Source organism: Trichosurus vulpecula, chromosome 5 (assembly GCF_011100635.1).
Source record: "Trichosurus vulpecula isolate mTriVul1 chromosome 5, mTriVul1.pri, whole genome shotgun sequence".
In the NCBI taxonomy this organism is placed as follows: Eukaryota; Metazoa; Chordata; class Mammalia; order Diprotodontia; family Phalangeridae; genus Trichosurus; species Trichosurus vulpecula.
Genome location: NC_050577.1, coordinates 182078913 through 182098529, shown reverse-complemented (window position 1 = coordinate 182098529; position 19617 = coordinate 182078913). Strand labels below are relative to the sequence as shown.

General features: G+C 36.1%; 1 protein-coding gene across 1 annotated transcript in view; it reads left to right on the top strand.

Moving 5' to 3' along the window:
- Positions 1–19617, top strand: part of ETNK1 (ethanolamine kinase 1) — a 71083-nt gene that overhangs the window by 20783 nt on the left and 30683 nt on the right. Inside the window, exons 2-3 of the mRNA XM_036758495.1 lie at positions 5300–5559; positions 18758–18898. Coding sequence (XP_036614390.1) covers positions 5300–5559; positions 18758–18898 — 401 coding nt within the window. The remainder of the gene's footprint in view (positions 1–5299; positions 5560–18757; positions 18899–19617) is intronic.

The window sequence follows — 19617 nt, the reverse complement described above, 5'->3', positions numbered from 1 at the left end:
CTCCTCTATTATTGTTGTTGCCCTAATTAAAATGTAAACTTGAGAACAGGTACTATGTTTTGTATTTGTATTCCCTGCAATTAATACAATCCTTGGTTACACAGTAGACACTTTAATAAATGTTTTTTCATACATCTATTCTTTGCTTTTAAATTCCATTTCGTTCTTAGTTTTTCATTGGCGCTTTGATCAAGCACATAACACGTTTTTGAGGGGGAAAATTATGTTAACCTCCTTAGCTTGGAATCTTTTGAATTTTTATCTGTATTTTCTTTATCTCCTGATGACCTAACATAAAAATGTGAAAAACCAGTAAATTATTGACCTTACATTTTAAAAGTTGTTAATGTTTAAACAAGTTATTAGAAGATTATGGTCCTGCATAACTGAATTCATTAGCCCAGGGATTCTGAGGATTAAAGTTTAACAGACTGTAATAATGTTCATGCAAAATTAACCTTAAGTTTGTTCTGGTTGGAAGAATGGTTTTATATTGTATTTCTAACTGCTTAGAACTAGCGACTTATTACTTAGAGTGAAAAAATACTTATGATAGAGGAATACTATTGTCATTTGTCCTTGGATTTAAGTGGTTTTTACTGACAGGAATGGATTTTGTCTGATCAGAAGTACTGTAAACTAATTTTTTTAAAGTAACCTCTGCTTTGAGATCTATATATATATACACACACATATGTTTCCTTGTAATTAGTTCTTTTAATAGTCTTGAATCTGGCCCCATTAGATAAAGGTACTGTAACTGCTGTGACAAAATATTTTATTTTAATAGTGTTTTAAAGTACTTTGACTTACATATATCAGCTGCAGAATTAATTTATTTTGAGGAGCCATAAATTGATGAAACATTTTATGGAAAGATATTTTGTGGAAAACATTTTATGGAAAGACGAAAAGCTGTGACTTACTGAAATGCTATCAGCATTTCACTTTGTTTTTGGGCAAAGTTTCCACATTCAGACTTATTTTTTTGGGGAAAGGTGTAACACAAGAACATAATACTCAGATCTGTTTTCCTTAATTAACTTCCTTAGAATTTTATAGAAATTCCCTCAAAAAACCATGTAAGTTACTTTGTATTTAATCTGTTAACAGTAAATTTATGTACAAACATGTACGTGTATGGCCATATGTAAAGGCTGTCCCAAAAATTTTAGTGCAGTTTTAGTATTTAGTAACTTAAAACTGCATTAACACTTTTGAAATACTCTGTGTGTATATAATGCCCTTATATTATAAAAGTTGTTAGATTTTGTACTGCTGCTGTAACAAAAGATATACATATGTGTGTGTGTGAAAGAATATGATCTAAAGAAATTTATGTTCATGATATTTATTTAGGTCATATTCTTTCAGACATTATTATTAGTCATCATCAGTATTTTGGAATTGATAATTGTCAGTTCTGTGTTACATATATATAATATGTGTGTTTGTGTGTGTGTATGTGTGTGTGTATATATGTGTGTGTGTGGGTGTGTGTGTACACACACACCTCCCCCCCACACACACACATTCTCATTAACCCTCTTCAGTCAATTAGTAATTATTTATTAAGCACCTGTTTATGTGCCAGATACTGTGTTCTGCACTTGGGATACAAGTACAAATAACAAAATAATTCCTGTTTGCAAGTTTATATTCTTTTTTTTTTTTGGATTTATTTTTTTTATTTAAATTTATTTATTTAACATATTTGGTTTTCAGCATTGATTTTCACAACAGTTTGAATTACAAATTTTCTCCCCATTTCTACCCTCCCCCTCACTCCAAGATGGCATATATTCTGGTTGCCCTGTTCCCCAGTCAGCCCTCCCCTCTACCACCCCCCTCCCCTCTCATCCCCTTTTCCCTTCTTTTCTTGTAGGGCAAGATAGATTTCTACGCCCCATTGCCTGTGTATCTTATTTTTTAGTTGCATGCAAAAACTTTTTGTTTTTGAACATCTGTTTTTAAAACTTTGAGTTCCAAATTCTCTCCCCTCTTCCCTTCCCACCCACCCTCCCTAAGAAGTCAAGCACTTCAGCCTAGGCCATGCATGTATCATTATGTATAACCCTTCCACAATACTCATGTTGTGAAAGGCTAACTACATTTTGCTCCTTCCCAACCCATCCCGCTTTATTGAATTTTCTCCCTTGACCCTGTCCCCTTTCCAAAGTGTTTGTTTTGATTACTTCCACCCCCATCTGCCCTCCCCTCCATCATCCCCCCCCTTTTATTTTTATTTATCTTCCTCCCTCTTCTTTCCTGTGGGGTAAGATACCCAACTGAGTATGTATGGTATTCTCTCCTCAGGCCAAATCTGATGAGAGCAAGGTTCACTCATTCCCCCCTCACCTGCCCTCTCCCCTCCTCCCACAGAACTGCTTCTTCTTGCCACCTTTATGCGAGATAAACCCCATTCTATCTCTCCCTATCTCCCTCTCTCAGTATGTTGCTCTCTCATCCCTTAATTTCATTTTATTTCTTTTAGATATCTTCCCTTCATCTTCAACTCACCCTGTGTCTGCTCTCTTTTTACATATATATATATGTATATATACACATACATATATATACATATATATACACACATATATATAAAAACACACACATATATATACATACATACACATGCATACATATACACATAGATACATACATACATACACATTCACTTATATATATACATAAACATATATATATATGTATATGTGTATATATATATATATATATATGTGTGTGTGTGTGTGTGTGTGTGTGTGTGTATATGCATATTCCCTTCAACTACCCTAATACTGAGGTCTCATGAATCATACACATCATCTTTCCATGTAGGGATGTAAACAAAACAGTTCAACTTTAGTAAGTCCCTTGCAATTTCTGTTTCTTGATTACCTTTTCATGCTTCTCTTGATTCTTGTGTTTGAAAGTCAAATTTTCTATTCAGTTCTGGTCTTTTCACTGAGAAAGCTTGAAAGTCCTCTATTTTATTGAAAATCCATATTTTGCCTTGGAACATGATACTCAGTTTTGCTGGGTAGGTGATTCTAGGTTTTAATCCTAGCTCCATTGACCTCTGGAATATCGCATTCCAAGCTCTTCGATCTCTTAATGTAGAAGCTGCCAGATCTTGGGTTATTCTGATTGGGTTTCCACAATACTCAAATTGTTTCTTTCTGGCTGCTTGCAGTATTTTCTCCTTGATCTGGGAGCTCTGGAATTTGGCGACAATATTCCTAGGAGATTTCTTTTTGGGATCTATTTGAGGAGGCGATCGATAGATTCTTTCAATTTCTATTTTGCCCTGTGGCTCTAGAATATCAGGGCAGTTCTCCTTGATAATTTCTTGAAAGATGGTATATAGGCTCTTTTTTTGATCATGGCTTTCAGGTAGTCCAATAATTTTTAAATTCTCTCTCCTGGATCTGTTCTTCAGGTCAGTGGTTTTTCCAATGAGGTATTTCACATTGTCTTCCATTTTTTCATTCCTTCAGTTCTGTTTTATAATATCCTGATTTCTCATCAAGTCACTAGCTTCCACTTGCTCCAATCTAATTTTTAAAGTAGTATTTTCTTCAGTGGTCTTTTGGACCTCCTTTTCCATTTGGCTAATTCTGCCTTTCAAGGCATTCTTCTCCTCATTGGCTTTTTGGAGCTCTTTTGCCATTTGAGTTAGTCTATTTTTTAAGGTGTTGTTTTCTTCAGTGTATTTTTCAGTATTTTTTTGGGTCTCCTTTAGCAAGTCATTGACTTGTTTTTCATGGTTTTCTTGCATCCTTCTCATTTCTCTTCCCAATTTTTCCTCTACTTCTCTAACTTGCTTTTCCAACTCCTTTTTGAGCTCTTCCATGGCCTGGGACCAGTTCCTGTTTTTCTTGGAGGTTTCTGTTGTAGGCTCTTTGACTTTATTAATTTCTTCTGTCTGTATGTTTTGGTCTTCTTTGTCAGCAAAGAAAGAATGCAAAGTCTGAGACTGAATCTGGGTGCGTTTTCGCTGCCTGGCCATATTCCCAGCCAACTAACTTGACCCTTGAGTTTTTCAGTGGGGTATGACTGCTTGTAGATTACAGAGTTCTGTGTTCCACGTTTTGGGGGGAGGTGCCAGCTCTGCCACACCAGCACTGCGCTTTCCCCCAGAACCCTCAACCCTAACTGGACTTAGATCTTCGGCAGGCTGTGCACCCCTGCTCTGGTCCGCCACTTAATTCCTCCCACCAGGTGGGCCTGGAGCCAGAAGTAACAACAGCTGTAGCTGCCCCACCTCCGCTGCCCCTGGGGCTGGAAGCCGAACCGTGAACTCCTTCCACTCCCGCAGCTTTTCCCACTAACTTTCTCCGCAGTCTTTGGTGTTTGTGGGTTGAGAAGTCTCATAACTGCCGCAGCTCACCGAATCAGGGCGCTAGGGCCCCCTCCGCCCAGCTTCTGGTCTGAATGGTCCACGCCGCTCAGGCTGGGCTCTGCTCCACTCCATTCCCAGCTCCCAGCTCTGTGTGGGATAGACCTCCCCCAGAGATCATCTAGGCTGTCCTGGGCTGGAGCCCTGCTTCCCTCTGCTGTTTTGTGGGTTCTGCCATTCTAGAATTGGTTCAGAGCCATTTTTTATAAGTTTTTGGAGGGTCTCCGTACGGAGCTCACACTATTCCCTGCTTACCAGCCGCCATCTTGGCTCCGCCCCCCCGCACGTTTATATTCTGATGACGGGGGAAGACCAGTACATATATAAATATAAAATCATTAACAATATATAAAAGGAAGTTTGGAGGGAGGGCACTAACAGATAGGAGAGTTAGGAAAGGTTTAATGCAGAAGATGGTGCTTGAGGTGCAGAAAGAAAAGAGGGAATTTATAAGGCAGAGACAAATTGTTGATAAACTTTAAACCTCTCTTTTAGTTAAGTATAGATGCTAATACTTTAAATATGGTAGACAAAATTATCCCCAAATAAGAGTATGGTGCAGAGGAAAATGAACTGAATTTGGGGTCAGAAAGCCTGGGTTCAAATTATGGCTTTGCATTCTAGCTTGTGTACCCTTAGGTAAGGTGCTTAGCCTCTCTGAGCCTTTTTCTTCATCTCAAAAATGAAGTTGTACTAAATGATAGGGTCCTTCTAGGGCTAAAGCTATATTCTTAAAAGTATTTTTCTTCCATTAGATTTGTAATATTTAAAAATTAATTTTTCCAATTTTCCCCTTCAAATTTGTGTTAATTTCTTTGCGTTTTTCATTTATAACTTCTATCCTATCCTTAATGGTATTTATATTAAAAATAATAATAATAATTTTGTCTTATTTTGCAGCTTTTTACAGATGGGATCACAAATAAACTTATTGCCTGTTATGTGGGCAACACAATGGAGGATGTGGTCCTGGTGAGAATTTATGGCAATAAAACAGAATTGTTAGTTGACCGAGATGAAGAAGTGAAGAGTTTTCGAGTGCTGCAGGCTCATGGCTGTGCACCACAACTCTACTGTACATTCAATAATGGACTGTGCTACGAGTTCATACAGGGAGAAGCACTGGATCCAAAGCATGTTTGTAATCCAGCTATATTCAGGTATGCTTTTTTTGTTAGAGTTAAATGATTAAGGAAGTATTTTTCCTAACTAGATTATTTTCTTAAAATTCAGGATTTTTGTTTCAGAAGATTGTCCCAAAAGTTTTGGCAAGGATATTTCAAGCTTGCTGTATAAATGCTTCTTTAAAAAATGTTTTCGCTTCGTTGGATTAATTTAACTTGACATTTTTCTTAGCACTTCTTGGCTAAATAAAATTCGAAATAAATTTTTATTGATATATTTTATGTATTACATAAATTTCTAAATATATATCTATATCTCTGTCTCCTTGTTCCCTCCTTCCCCCTGAACCCTTTTAATAAACAACAAAAGAAGGAAGAAAAACAGTTTAGCAAAACTTAACACAAAAACTTGAGTCTGACAATATATTCAGTGTTCATACCTGTAGTTCCCCAAACCTCACCTTTGCAAAGAAGGGAGGAAAGTGCATCTTTTCTCCTGAGTAAACTTCTAATCACAGTTGCATAGTGTTCATTTTCTTTTTGTTCTTTCCTTTTATACTGTTATAGGCATGGTATATGTTTTTTTTTCTGGTTCTGTTTACTTCACTGTGCATCAGTCTGTCTAAATCTTCCCATGCCTCTCTGAATTCTTCAATTTCATTATTTCTAATGTACTAATATTCCTCTATATCTATTCATGTGTATCACATTTAGTTTAGCAGTTGTTCAGTCTATAGGAATCTACTTTGTTTCCTGTTCCTTGCAAACCACAGAAAGTTAGCTATTATTATTAAGCCAAACCAGTGATTATACACAAGGACTATAATGGTGTAAACAAAAGCAACACTAAAAGGTAACTGGACTCAGATTAATTACAGTTACCAATCTTGGTCCCAGAGAGCAAATGATTAAATATTTACCTCTTTTCAGTATGGAGTATGGGGGACCATGGAGTCAGAATTGCTGTTTTATTTAACTTGATAAAAAAAAAATTATTACAAGGAAGGATTCAGTTGGAAGAGGAAGAAGAGAGAAGAGGGACACTGGAAATTACTGGCATAAATTAATCATAAGTATCAGTAACATGTTAAAATCAAAGAAAATAAAAGGTAGAAGAAATGTCTTTAAGTAGTTGCTGTCGTGATTTTTGTTCTGCTTCTTTTCTTTGCTTTACTTAATGTTTTCTCATATTTTTTGGTGTTCATACTTTTTGTTTCTATGGCCAAGTACTCTTCCATTACATACATCTACTGTAATTTTGTAAATCACTACCTGAATGTTAGAAACATGAAATCTTTCTAATTTTTTGCTTTTGTCATAACTCTGTCTCTCTCCCCCTCTACCTCCAAACACACTTGTTCAGCCTATATAGTTTATATTTATTAATAATAAAAGGAAATTAATTTCACAAACACCTATCATGATGGACTTCTGTGTGCAAAGCAGGTAAGCGCTAAGAGACAAAATTGGAGATAAAAAAGTTATAGAATCAAAAGCCTTAGTAAAGTTCAATATGTTGCACTTATTTTTCCTAAGAAAATTTTGTCATTCTTTATCAATTTTGTATAGAAAAATGTATCATACAGTTAAACTGGAAAATTGCTGAAATGTTGTTTGAAAGCCAAATGGTCATATACATACTGGTCTTATTCGAGAACCATAGACTTTTAGAGCTGGAAAGGACCTCTGTACCATCCAGTATAACCTGTGCTCCCAAAGAAATTCCTACTGTAACTTACCTGACAAGTAGTCATCTAGCTTATGCTTAAAGACCTCCAGTGAGAGTAAAATTACTACCTCCTGAGGCAACCAGTTCCACTTTTGGACAGCTCTAAGTGTTGCAAAGTTCCTGACATCAAACCTAAATTTGCCTCTTTGCAACTTATTTCCATTGCTCCTGTTTCTGCCTTTGGGAACCAGTCATAACAAATCTACTTCTTTTTTATACATGACAGCTCTTTACATTCTTAAAAGACAGTTGTCCTGTTCCTCTGGGTCTTTTATTAGCTGGAACCCAGAACTGAATGCAGTATTCTGATCATAGTCTGTTAGCACAGTCTTGCCGGCCTAGAAGCTGTGCCTCTCAAGCCAGCCTAAGATCACATTAGCTTTTTTTGTTTGACGTAACACACTCCTGACTCATTGAACTTAACTGTTCGTTACTCCTTCCCAACCCCCACTCCCAATCTTTGTCAGATAAAATGCCAACCATCTCTTGCCCATCTTGTATTTATGAAGTTGTTCTTTTAAACCTATGTAAGATTACACGTTTGTATCTGTTGAATTTTATCATCTTAGATTCAGCATGTCATGAATTAAAGGAAGTGAGTTATAGATCAAAAAGAAATATAGTTATGTACCTTTAATATATGCTGTACTTTGAGGTATGATGTAATTCTCTGTTGCCTATTCCTCCCATAAATGCTCTTAAGAGGAGGGTGTCCACCTAATGTACTAGGGGACTTTTCCTCTGCATCCCTTCATATTGTAGGGATTTGAGTACAACACATAGACTGTGCATTAGTCCAGGGCTGTCCAACCTTAGGCTTTTATTGAAACGATAGACAATATATTTTGATTTGCCATTTTAGTTTGAGCTCTGCAGTAGCTTGGCTTTGTTTACTAAAGCATTTATATAAATTTCTATGCTTGTCACATGCGACATGGCAGGCTGCATTTTGGACAGCCCTGCGTTAGTTAATAATTGATCACTCTAGCTACTTAGCCAGACTATGAAACTTTTAGGTGTTCACAATTAAAACAAAGTGGATTGAAAAGTATGGTTAGAATGAGCAGTGGATTCTAGGCGACTAGGTGATCTAGGTTCTAAAATTTAATTTGCCCCACTATGTGAACTTGGACAAATCATTTGGACCTCATTAAGCCCCAGCTTTTGCATCTTTAAAATAAAAGGATAGGACTTAGATATTTTCCCCTTCTACCTCTGACTATGAATTTGTGCAAGTAATGCTTTACCTGTTTTAAAGAATGAATGAGTCCTTGACAATTAACATTTCACAAAATGATTCCCACTAACTTTCTGGAAAGTGGTTTCTCAAATAGATTGAAAGCCTTCTGAAATCATATTTCATAGTGCAGAGGGAAACTTTACCACCTTAGTTTTCATGAATTCTGAATGAATGGAATTTTAATTAGGCAGATGAGTTTCATTAAGGACAAATGCAAGTTAATACACTTTTGCAAACAAAAACAGCTGCTAAATCTAAGAAATAAATGCTCGTAGTACCCTTTTTTCCCAGCTTTTTGGAGCAGCATGTCTAAAAATGGTGAAATTTTCCATTTCTACAATGTCTCAGTTGAAGTTTGGTTATTTTTAGATATGTGACTGTCAGGGTGGGAGATGTATGGAAACAGAAACCAAACTATGAAGAGAATGGTGGCCTTGAAGCCATCAAAAACCAGGAAAAAAAGCCTGCCTAATCTTTTATTTTTTAAAAACAGTTCATTGAAGACACATCATTGCATTGTATAGCTGCTAAACAAAGTTATTGAGCATTATAAAGAAAAAAATTTTTTTTGGTTCAAACTTGTGATGCCAATCAGATAACTCCTGATGAAGGCTACTTGTATAACTGTAATGATACGGATATGGAACTAATTCTCCTACTAGTCTAGATTAGGTGATGACTCATGTGGAGTCGAGACCCATAGTTTAAGAAGCGCTGAAGGGGTCACAAGTGAAAAAAGTTTAAGAAGCCCTCTTCTAGAAGATACTTCCTTATGGTCAAGACTTTCTCCAAATGCTAAGTTATAGGGGCGTGTTAAAGTTAGGTTATGTAAGTCACCCAGCTCCTAGAATACTGGATACTAGAATACTGAATACTAGAATAGTTCACTTGGTGTAACTGTGAACACCTAAAAGTTTTATAGCCTGGCCATGTAGCTAGAGTGATCAGTTAATACCCATTGGAAGGACAAATACTGAAGCTGAAGTTTAAATACTTTGGCCACATAATTAGAAGACAGGACTCATTGGAAAACACCCTGATGTTGGGAAAAATTGAAGGCAAAAGGAGAAGGGAGTGGTAGAGGATGAGATAGATAGTGTCATGGAAGCATGAGCTTTGACAGACTTTGGGAGATAGTGGAGGAAAGCAGGGCCTGATGTGTACATGGGGTCATGAAGAATCAGACAACCTTTTGCCTAGTGTAACCTCCCTGAGAGTATCTACTTCTAGTGAGACCAGGGTATGAGGGAAATATGAAGTGGGATGTGAAAACTCACCAATGAGTCAGTCACACCGATCCTTTTGTAGTTCATACTGGGGAAGGTGGTGATGGTTGGTACCTTTGAGTAGCAGCTTTGAGTCATAGAAAAGGAGCAGTATGGTATTCATGACAACTTAAAGGCATGCAGGGAGGACAGCTAACCTTGCATTGTACCCATGGACTAATGGCCCTAGGTGAGGTTTGAGGCCTCTCCCTCCCCAACCAACCTCCACCTTGAGAAACCTTTACTTGGTCATATCTCCTCAAGCTGTCATTCTATGTTTCTCCCTTTTACTGTTAAATTATTAAGAAAAAACTCTCATTCCCTCCCCTTACTAATTTCTTATTCATTTCTCAGTCCCTTATAATCTGCCTCCAACTTCTCTCCAAGGTTACCAAGAATGGAATAATTGCCAAATCCTATGGCCTTTTGTTTTCATCCTTCTTGATCTCTGCAGTGTTTGACACTTTACTACCCATTCCTCATGGATAGTCTCTCTCTTCTGGGTTTTCATGATCTGCTTTTAACTTGGTTTTCTTTTTATCCCTATTAATATTATTTCTCAATCCTTTTTGCTGGATTGTCATCTATGTTTCTTCTCTTTTATGTCAAAGTACTGTGGTACTCTATCCTTTGGTCTGTTTCTCTTTCCATTCTTCTTTGGTAAGTGCATCAGTTTTTATGGGTTCAATTATTAATTCAGTGCAAATGACTCCTAGATCTACTCGACCAGCCATCATCTCCTGAACTTCAGTCCTGCCCCACCAGTTGCCTGCTGGACATCTCCATCTAGATGTTTGCATAGGCATTTCATTCATCATATCCAAAGAATTCGTATTTTAAAAATTCAGTTTTATTTTCAGCTCTGAATTCTCTCTCTTCCACTCCCCTCATCCCCCATTGAGAAAGCAATATATCTATGTCTGTATCTACATATGTATATATTGTTAAGCAAAACAAATTCATGCATAAGCTATGTTCCCCCTTCCCCCCAAAAAAGCTCCTCTTTTTGCGTTCTGAGTCTATCAACTATTTTGGGAGGTGGGAAGCATATTTCGTCGTGAGCCCCCTAGAACTGTGTTTAGTCATTGTGTTGAATGGTCTTTCAAGTCATGCCAAAAAGACTTTGCTAAGTTTTTCAGAATTACCTAATATTACCGGTTATCTCTATCTCACAACATCTCCCTGCCGCCCCCCTTATCTCATCCTTCCACTGTACTCAGGTGTATAATCTTGAAGTAATTGTCTGCTAACTCTCTCTTGCTCCACATAGCCAGGCAGTTTCCAAGTTTTACTTGTTGTACTTCAATGGTATCTCTCATATGTGTTCCCTTTTTTCATATGACTGCCACTCTTCTGTGGCTCTTTATCTGTTACCTGGGCCATTGCAATAGCTTTCTAATTGGTTTCCCTGCCCTCCACTCTCTCTTCTGCAGTCTGTCCTCAATTCAGCTGCCAAATTGATACTCTTAAAAAAGTCAAACTGTGTAAGAAGCTTGAGTAGCTGTTTGTTGCCTACATATACTCTATTCAGACATGCCTATTTTCTGTTCTCTCTGCACAACTTTCCAACTTTCATTTCTCTGCCTTTGAATAAGCTTCCTCCTGATATTTGAAAGGCACTTCCCCCTTAACTCTGCTTCTTTGAATCTTTAGCTTCAGCCAAATATTCCCTACAAAAGATCTTTACTGCTTTCCATAGTTGTTAATTCTCTTCTCCCCATTTACTTTGTATTTGTTGATCCATGTACATGTTGCTTCCCCAAGAAAAATGTAAGCTGCCTGGGGGCAGGGATTTTTTCCAGTTTTGTGTTTGTATCTGAACCACCTCACACAGTGCTTGACATATAGATATTTAAAAATTATTAAATTGATAACACATAAGAAAGCCTCTTTTTTTAAGAAGAGTTGTCTGCAAATTAATATTATAGGATGAATTATTGGAAAAGTTTCCTCCAGACAGCTACCTAATCTCAACTGTGATTGCAGGCTATAGTTTGCTTCAATCACTGAAGTATATCCTATCTCTTGTCTCCGTGATCTAGTGGATCTTTTAGTATGACATTTCTTATGTTCTTTTTTTTTTTTCCATGGTTAAACATTTAGTTTTTCTCCCCCACAGAAAAATGGGGGTGGGAGATGGGGTCAGAGAAATAGCCTTGTAACAAGTATGCATAGTCTAGACAAACAGATTTCTGTATTGGCCGTGTTCAAAAGTGTGTGTCATTTTGCATAGTAGTCCCTCACCTCATTGTTACCTCTCTGTCTGGTGGTGGTTAGTATTCTTCCTTGTGTATCCTCTGGAATTATGGTTGGTTTTTGTGTTACCAAAGTTCTTAAGTCTTTCAAAATTGTTCATTTTTATGCCATTGTTATAATAAAGTTTTTTTTTCATGTCCTACTCACTTAACTCTGTATCAGTTCATACAAGTCTAATAGATTTCTCTGAAAAAAAAAAACTTCTCTTTCATCATTTCTTACTGCTTAATAGTATTGTGTAACACTCATATGCCATATTTAGCTGTTCCCAAATTGATAGGCACTCTCTTAGTTTGCAGTTCTTTGTCTCTACAAAAGGAACTGTCTCAAAAATTTTTGTACACAAAAGACTTTTTCCTTTCTTAGATCTCTTTGGGATATAGACTTAGTATTTCCACACTGATTGCCAAAGATCATGCAGTGCAAAATAGTTCCACATTGCTTTCTAGAAAGTTAGATCAATTCACAGTTCCACCAGTACTGATTCAGTGTGCCTCTTTTACCATGGCCCTGTTTTTTGTCTTTTTGACTGTTTATCATCTTTGCCAGTAACCTCAGAGTTATTTTAATTTACACTTCTCTAATAGTGATTTCGAACTTTTTTCCACATAGTTTATAGCTAGCTTGGATTTCTTTCCTTGAGAACTACTTGTTCATATTCTTTGACCATTTATCAATTGAGGAATGATTGTTATAAATTTGAATTACTTCCTTATATATCTTGGAAATGAGATCTTTATCAGAGAAACTTGCTATAAAGATTTTTTCCCCCACTTATTTCTCTTTTTATTTTAGTTGCATTGTATTTGTTTGTTTAAAAATGTTGTTTAAATTTTATATAATTAAAATTATTCATTTATCTTTTATGATGCTTTTCCTTTTTCAGTCATAAATTCTTCCCCTTTACACAGATTTGAAAATTATTTTTTTAATAATTTGTTTATGATGTGACCTTTTGTGTCTGGGTCATTTTCATTTGGTGCTTATCTTAGTATGGGGTATGAGGTGATGGTCTAAACCTGTTTTTCTAACAAATTCTTGTCAAGTTTTACTAGCAATTTTGTCACTTATCCTAGTGACTGGGGATCTTTAGGTTTATTGAACACTATGCTACTGTGTTAATTTGTTTCTGTATCATATGTACCTGATCTCTTCCACTGATTGATTGCTTTATTTTTAATCAGTACCAAATCATTTTAATGATTTCCACTTTCTAGTACAACTTAGGATCAGGTATTAATAGACCCGTTTTCCTCTTCCTCCTTTGTTTCCACTTTTAAAAAATTATTACCCTTGAGATTTTTGACCTTTTTTACCTCTATGTGAAATTTATTTATTTTTTTTAGCTCTATAAAATGCTCCTTTGATAGTTTGATTGATGATAGTTTAGATAGTATTGTCATTTGGGGGAAAAAATGAACCACACAAATAAGAGATGGGAAGGAGGTGTGGCTTTATAACCTTTGATGGTCTGCAGGTGCCATAAAAGAATAAATAATGTCATGAGGATGCCAGAAACAACCAATTTGATCCTAGACTACATTGAAGTGGGCATAATATTGTCCAGGACTAGGGAGATAATCGTTTCATTGTACTCTCTCCTAGAAGAAACAAATCTAGAGTAGTCTACAGGTCACTTGCTTAACATTTTAGGAATGATATTGATGATAAGGATACTGATGGTATTCAAGAGAGGGGTAATTAGGATAATGATAGGACTATTAAGCAGGTAAGTGAAGCTTACTTGTCTAATATGTTCCAGAAGTTTGGGTTTGCTGTTTGTCTTTTTAATTTTGTATTTGTGGTCATGAGAGGTTTTAGGCTTTCAGATGCAAATAGTGAAAAGTGATATGATAATATGGCCATACTACCTGGAAGATATAGAAATAGTCTGCATTCTAATACTTACACATCAAGCAGAGAATCTTGAACTGATGTAGAGTGAAGTAAGCAGAAAGAACTGGGAGTACGGTTTATACAAGGTCAACAAAGTTGACATAAAAACTGCTTTGAAAGAGTTCTGACCAGCCATGTCTCCAGTGGATTTGTGATGAAGCATTTTATTTCCTGACAGAAAAGTGATGGGCTCAAGGTGCAGAAAGAGACACATTTTTGGACATGGCCACTGTGTGGATTCATTTTGCTTAACTGTGCTTACTCTTTTTTATTGGAAGATGGGGTTGAGGGTTTAAGAACAGGTTAGCAACAGTGAATAAAAAAAAAGAAAACCCAAGACATTTGTGAAACACTTTTTTTAAATGCCTGGAAGAGAACTGAGGGAGTTTTGAAAATAAATTGTGGGATTTATTATATCTATTTTTTTAAAAGAAGATGTATGGAGATTCATGGTTTTATGTATAAATTTCTTTTTGTGTTCCATATAAATGGAAATGTTCTAGGTAGTAGGAAAGAAAGTTGCATAGACACCATTCAGTTCCCCTTTTGTGTTGTTTTGCACAGTAGTTTAATGTAGATAAGATTTTATTTTTAAGATACACTTGTTACCATCTTCACATACATGTTTTCTTTTGAGCTGTTATAAAATTTCCTACGTAAGTGTTTGACTTAAGCTGTGATCTCCCAAGAAACAGTTATTGAGCTAGTGCTTCACTAAGCTGCTTGAGGAGCCAAGGATTCACTGTCTTTGTCCATGGCACTCAGCACAGTGCATGGCACATAGTACCGGCTAATAAAAGCTTATCGGTTTATAGATAATGGCTTGTGGCCTCAAACCAATCCAAGCACAATATATTTGTCAGTGCAGAAAGGATTACTGAGCTTGGAGTTAGCCTATTCATCCATAGCTTCAGGTCATTTGTGATCATAGTTAAGAATATACTTTTAAAATCAGACTATTTTAATTAATCTTTTTTTCATTTCAGCTTTGATTGTACTAGCCCTAATGCTTATGATTAACTTTGATAGTAGAATGAAAATTCTCAGAACAAATTAGTGCCACAAAGTCATGGCATAATTTTATAAAACTTTGAAGATGGTTAAAAAACAAATTTTTTGGCACCCCCCCCAGTGCTTTCTTTTAAAGCTTGAATGTCACCAGAAATTCAGGTCAAAGTTTAATTAAAAATAAGAGAAGCTGTTTTTATATTAATTCCAAAGGTCCTCAATTTTTTTCATATTTTTTTTCTTTAGCTAAGCATTTATTTCTAAGCAGCATTTTTGTCTAGGTATGAATTTGATAGTACACTAAAACTTTCCTGGTTAAGACTAATTAGCGGGAAGGCTAGCTTGCATTAGCAAAAAAAAAATCTGAATTATGGGATCATAGGATTTAAATCTGAAAGGTATTTTGGAAAACATTTAATTCTGTACCCTTTTTTTTTCCTAGAGGAAACTGAGGGGGAAGAGATTTTTAAACCCCATTCCAAATAATAGTGTTATTAACTTAATTCCCAGCCAAAACTGACATCCATTCTCACAATCTTTCTGCCAATGACCCTTTACCCTTTTGCTCTCCTAGCTGGGCATTGAATCACCATCCTATAATCCCCTCTCCCTTCCGACCTGTATACCTATTTCCCCCTTTCCAGTAGTGGCAGGCTGTTTCTATGGGGCAGATACCCCATTAACTGAACCTTTAGGACTTTTAGTTCTTTTCAGCTACTCTGTAGTTTAACTCTCCTGTGTGTATGTGTGTTGTCTTCTCCCATTAGACGATGGGTTCCTTGAGAGCAGGGACCGTCTTCCATTTGTATCCCCAGTGCTTAGTGCATAGTAAACACATGATAAAATGCCTGTTCAATCATTCATTCATTAATTCATTCATTCATGTATGCTCCTATATTATATTTTAATGACTTATAAAAAATCGTAACATCTTGCGGGATTTACTTTAATGAAGGGCTATGGAGCAAGGCATGTTGGTGAGGGAGGAGAAAGGCATTTTTGTTCTTTCGTGTAGGCTAAACACTCTTGCAATCTTATCATTTAGTTTCCTGACACATCCTTTTTTCATGTCATGAAAATATATACTTCAACCTAGCCTTATCCAAGTTATTATAAGTTATAAATCAGCAAAGCCTTATAAATTAGGGTTTTGAAAGAATGTGCTTTTTTTTTTTTTGCTGCAGGTGATGTACTTTAACTGAATTGTGCTTGTGGTAAAAATCTTATTGTCTCTAGATAACCACTTGAAAATTTTCAGAGCCAGATCATAGGGTTTTTTGTTTTTGTTTTGTTCTTGTTAGTTTTTCTGCTTGAGAATAGAGGGCCAGTTAGTAGTTCTCATATTTTCTCTAGTCTTAGGCAAGATTCTAATTTGTTTTGATTTTTACCTTTGCTTTACCAAGTTGATGATCTGACTTCACAGAGCTGATTTTGAAATTTCTTTTTATTTCTCCCTATTTAAAAAAAACCAACTTTTTATTTTTTGACATTCTTTTAAAATTTTGAATTCCAAATTCCCTCCCTTCCACACTCACTGAGAAAGCAAGCAATAAGATATCAATTATACATGTGAAATGATACAAAACTTTTCCCTATTTGCCATATTTCCATAAAAAGCAAGAAAAATAAAGTGAGAAAATTATACTTCATTTTGCACTCAGTTTATCAGTTCTCTTTCTGGAGGTCGATAGCATTTTTTCATCATGTGACGTTTGGAATTTTTTTGGATCACTGTTATTGATCAGAGTGGCCAAGTCTTCCACAGTTGATTATCGTTATATCATTGGGCACAGTGTTACTGGGCACAATGATCTCCCAGTTCTTCTCACTTCACTTTGCATCAGATGTATATATAGGTCTTGCCATGTTTACCTGAACCTTCCCTACCCCTGTCCCTTACCATTTCTTATAGTACTCCAACCTAATCATAGGCTATAACTTTTCATCCGTTCCTCCAGTTGATGATCATGCCCTCGATTTCCAGTTCTTTGCCACCACAAAAAGAGCTGCTATAAATATTTTTGTCTAGCTGTTCTCTTTTAGCCATTTTTTATGGTATTGTTAGGTACTTGCCACATCTAGTGCATTCCAGCTCACTCCTTGAAAAAAGTAAATATTCATAATAGATAGGAGTGATGCTTCTTGGGGGCTTTTTTTTTTTTTTTACCTTTTTCATTTTTTAATCTTGAATCATATGTCCTAACATTTTTCACCTTCTTCCCTTCACTTTGGTTCATTTTCACATAGACATTACTAAATATCAAGGTTAATCCTGACTCAGTTCGGGGACTCTTTCTCTTCACATAATTTCTCTAGTTTTTCATCCTGCAAAGGATGTTCGTGATAGTCTGCTTACATTAATCACAAACATTGGAGGACGAGATGACAGTTTTCCTCTTTACTAGTCTGTATTTGGTCCTTCCATATTTGTGGCAATATGTAATATTGTGAATTAAACATTTTTAGTGTGTGTTACTGAAAATCTGTGATGTTCAAAATGTGAGATTCACTTAAAGTAGCTAATTTTGAAATGATGTAGAAGTGAAGTTTAAAATTTTCTGTTTGGCCTTTTCTGCCTTTTAGTCACAGTGACTCAGCTCAGAAGGATCTTTTAAATTTCAAGTTGTACCTTTGAGAAACATCTAAAAGTTATATTACTATCATAGAATCTTTGAGATCATCTAGTTAATCCTCTTTTTGAGAGTTGAGGAAATTAAGGCCCCGCAGCTCTTTCATGATTTGCTTAAGATTATATTGTTGTTCATCCTTCATTTTCAGAGGGGACCATCACAGGGTGATGTCTTGACTTGCACAAGAAATGTATTTAAGTGAGGTAGAGTCATACAAAGTCATCAGCCTCTGTCTTCCAGAGTCATCAAAGTCTTAGTGGCAAGACAAAAGTCAGGATGACTGGCGATGGTCCAGGTTGCAGCGGATGAACCTTGGCATCTTCTGACTAAGCTCTAAGCACTCCACAGCACCTGCTTCAGCCACTTTCATGGCTACTAAAGCACATTGTTCTCATCTGCCCATTTTGCCAGGGAAAGTCTTCGCATGCGTGGGGTAGACATCCCTCTAACTCACTGACAGGTTTGAGGCCTGTCAGTTAAGCTAATTTAGCCTGTCTGCCAAGACTGTTTTACTGGGGTGTGGCTGCTGCACATAGGCTACAGCTTCTGGGAGCCAAAGGTGAGAGTTGGGTGAAAGGTGGACAGCAGAGGTGGATGAGCAGCCCTGAAAAGGGCTTACTTAGCAAGCCCTCAGACTGGACGTGCTAGCCCTCCCTGAACACTCCATATACCCCTTAACATATATATATATAGCAACTTAATGGCAGAGCAGAACTCAAACTTTGGTCTCCTGATTCTTGCTCCGTTGTTCTTTTCACTAATACCATGTTGCCTTCCTTACAACCTCCACCTTAGACATAGTTAAAGAAGGCTAATTTTTCCAGCAGCCCTGAACTTTGTCTTTGCAGTCAGGCCTGATCTATGGGTCTATATCCTTGTTTGTGGGCTTTGTATCAAGACACTGTTTTGAAATTGCTGAACAGATTTTCATGAATAAAAATTCCTGTTTCCATAAATGCTTTAAATTTTTAAAATTTTAACTTGTAATGAGATATGTCTCTAACTTTTAAGCAGCAGTACACCATAACTACTATTAAGTGACTATAGGGCTTTAGCCTATCATAGAACATATGGGGTATGTGCAAATATTTAATAATTATATTGAAAAAGCCTAATATCAATGGGTATTTTGGTAACTGGTCTATAAATGATTCAGGTTTATTAAACTTGTATTCTTATATGTAATTTATTTTGTTTTGTTTATAAACAGGTTAATTGCCCGTCACCTTGCCAAAATTCATGCTATACATGCACACAACGGCTGGATCCCCAAATCTAATCTATGGCTAAAGATGGGGAAATACTTCTCTCTTATTCCCGCAGAATTTGCTGATGAAAATATTAATAAAAGGTAAAAACTGGTGCACTTAAAGTTGTGGAAATTATTCTTCCTGTAGCAGAGTTTCAAAATTAAGTATTGGGTTTCCTACAGAGGAAATATGTATAGGATTTTGCGTTTGCATATAAGAAAAATCAGGGGTAATTCCTGAGAACTAGATGGTCTCAAAGGGACCTAAATAATAAGAAAAGGCTGGTAGGGGGGTAGTGATGAATGTGTTCTTGAGATTCCCATCAGTAAGGAAATCTGAAACCCGTATCTATTCTGTTTTATCATTAAGATTTTCCTTCAACATGTGGTGCATTATCATTCGTGTTAACTTAGGTGCCATGACTTACTATACAATACCACAATGTACTGGAAGTAACAATGTCATGACCAGTATTTCATGAACATTAAGATTTTTAAGTATAGAGAGTTTTCCATATTGGTTTAATTACTGGGACTGTACCCAGTCATTGTGATACATAACTATTTCTTTAGTTTTCAGTTGACTTTATGATTTTTAGAATTAAAAAATTCTTCTGAAAGGCACATTTTCTATGTATTTTATTTTTGTTGATAAAATTTTAGAACATAGATTATAATATACAATATTTTAATGACAGTAATAGTAACATTAAATCAGAAGTTTACATTGAATTTAAATCTACAGGTGCATTTAGGGATTTATGTTTCAGTGCTTCAGGAGCATCCTTTATGGTCAATGGCAGCAAAGATAAGCAAGAAAT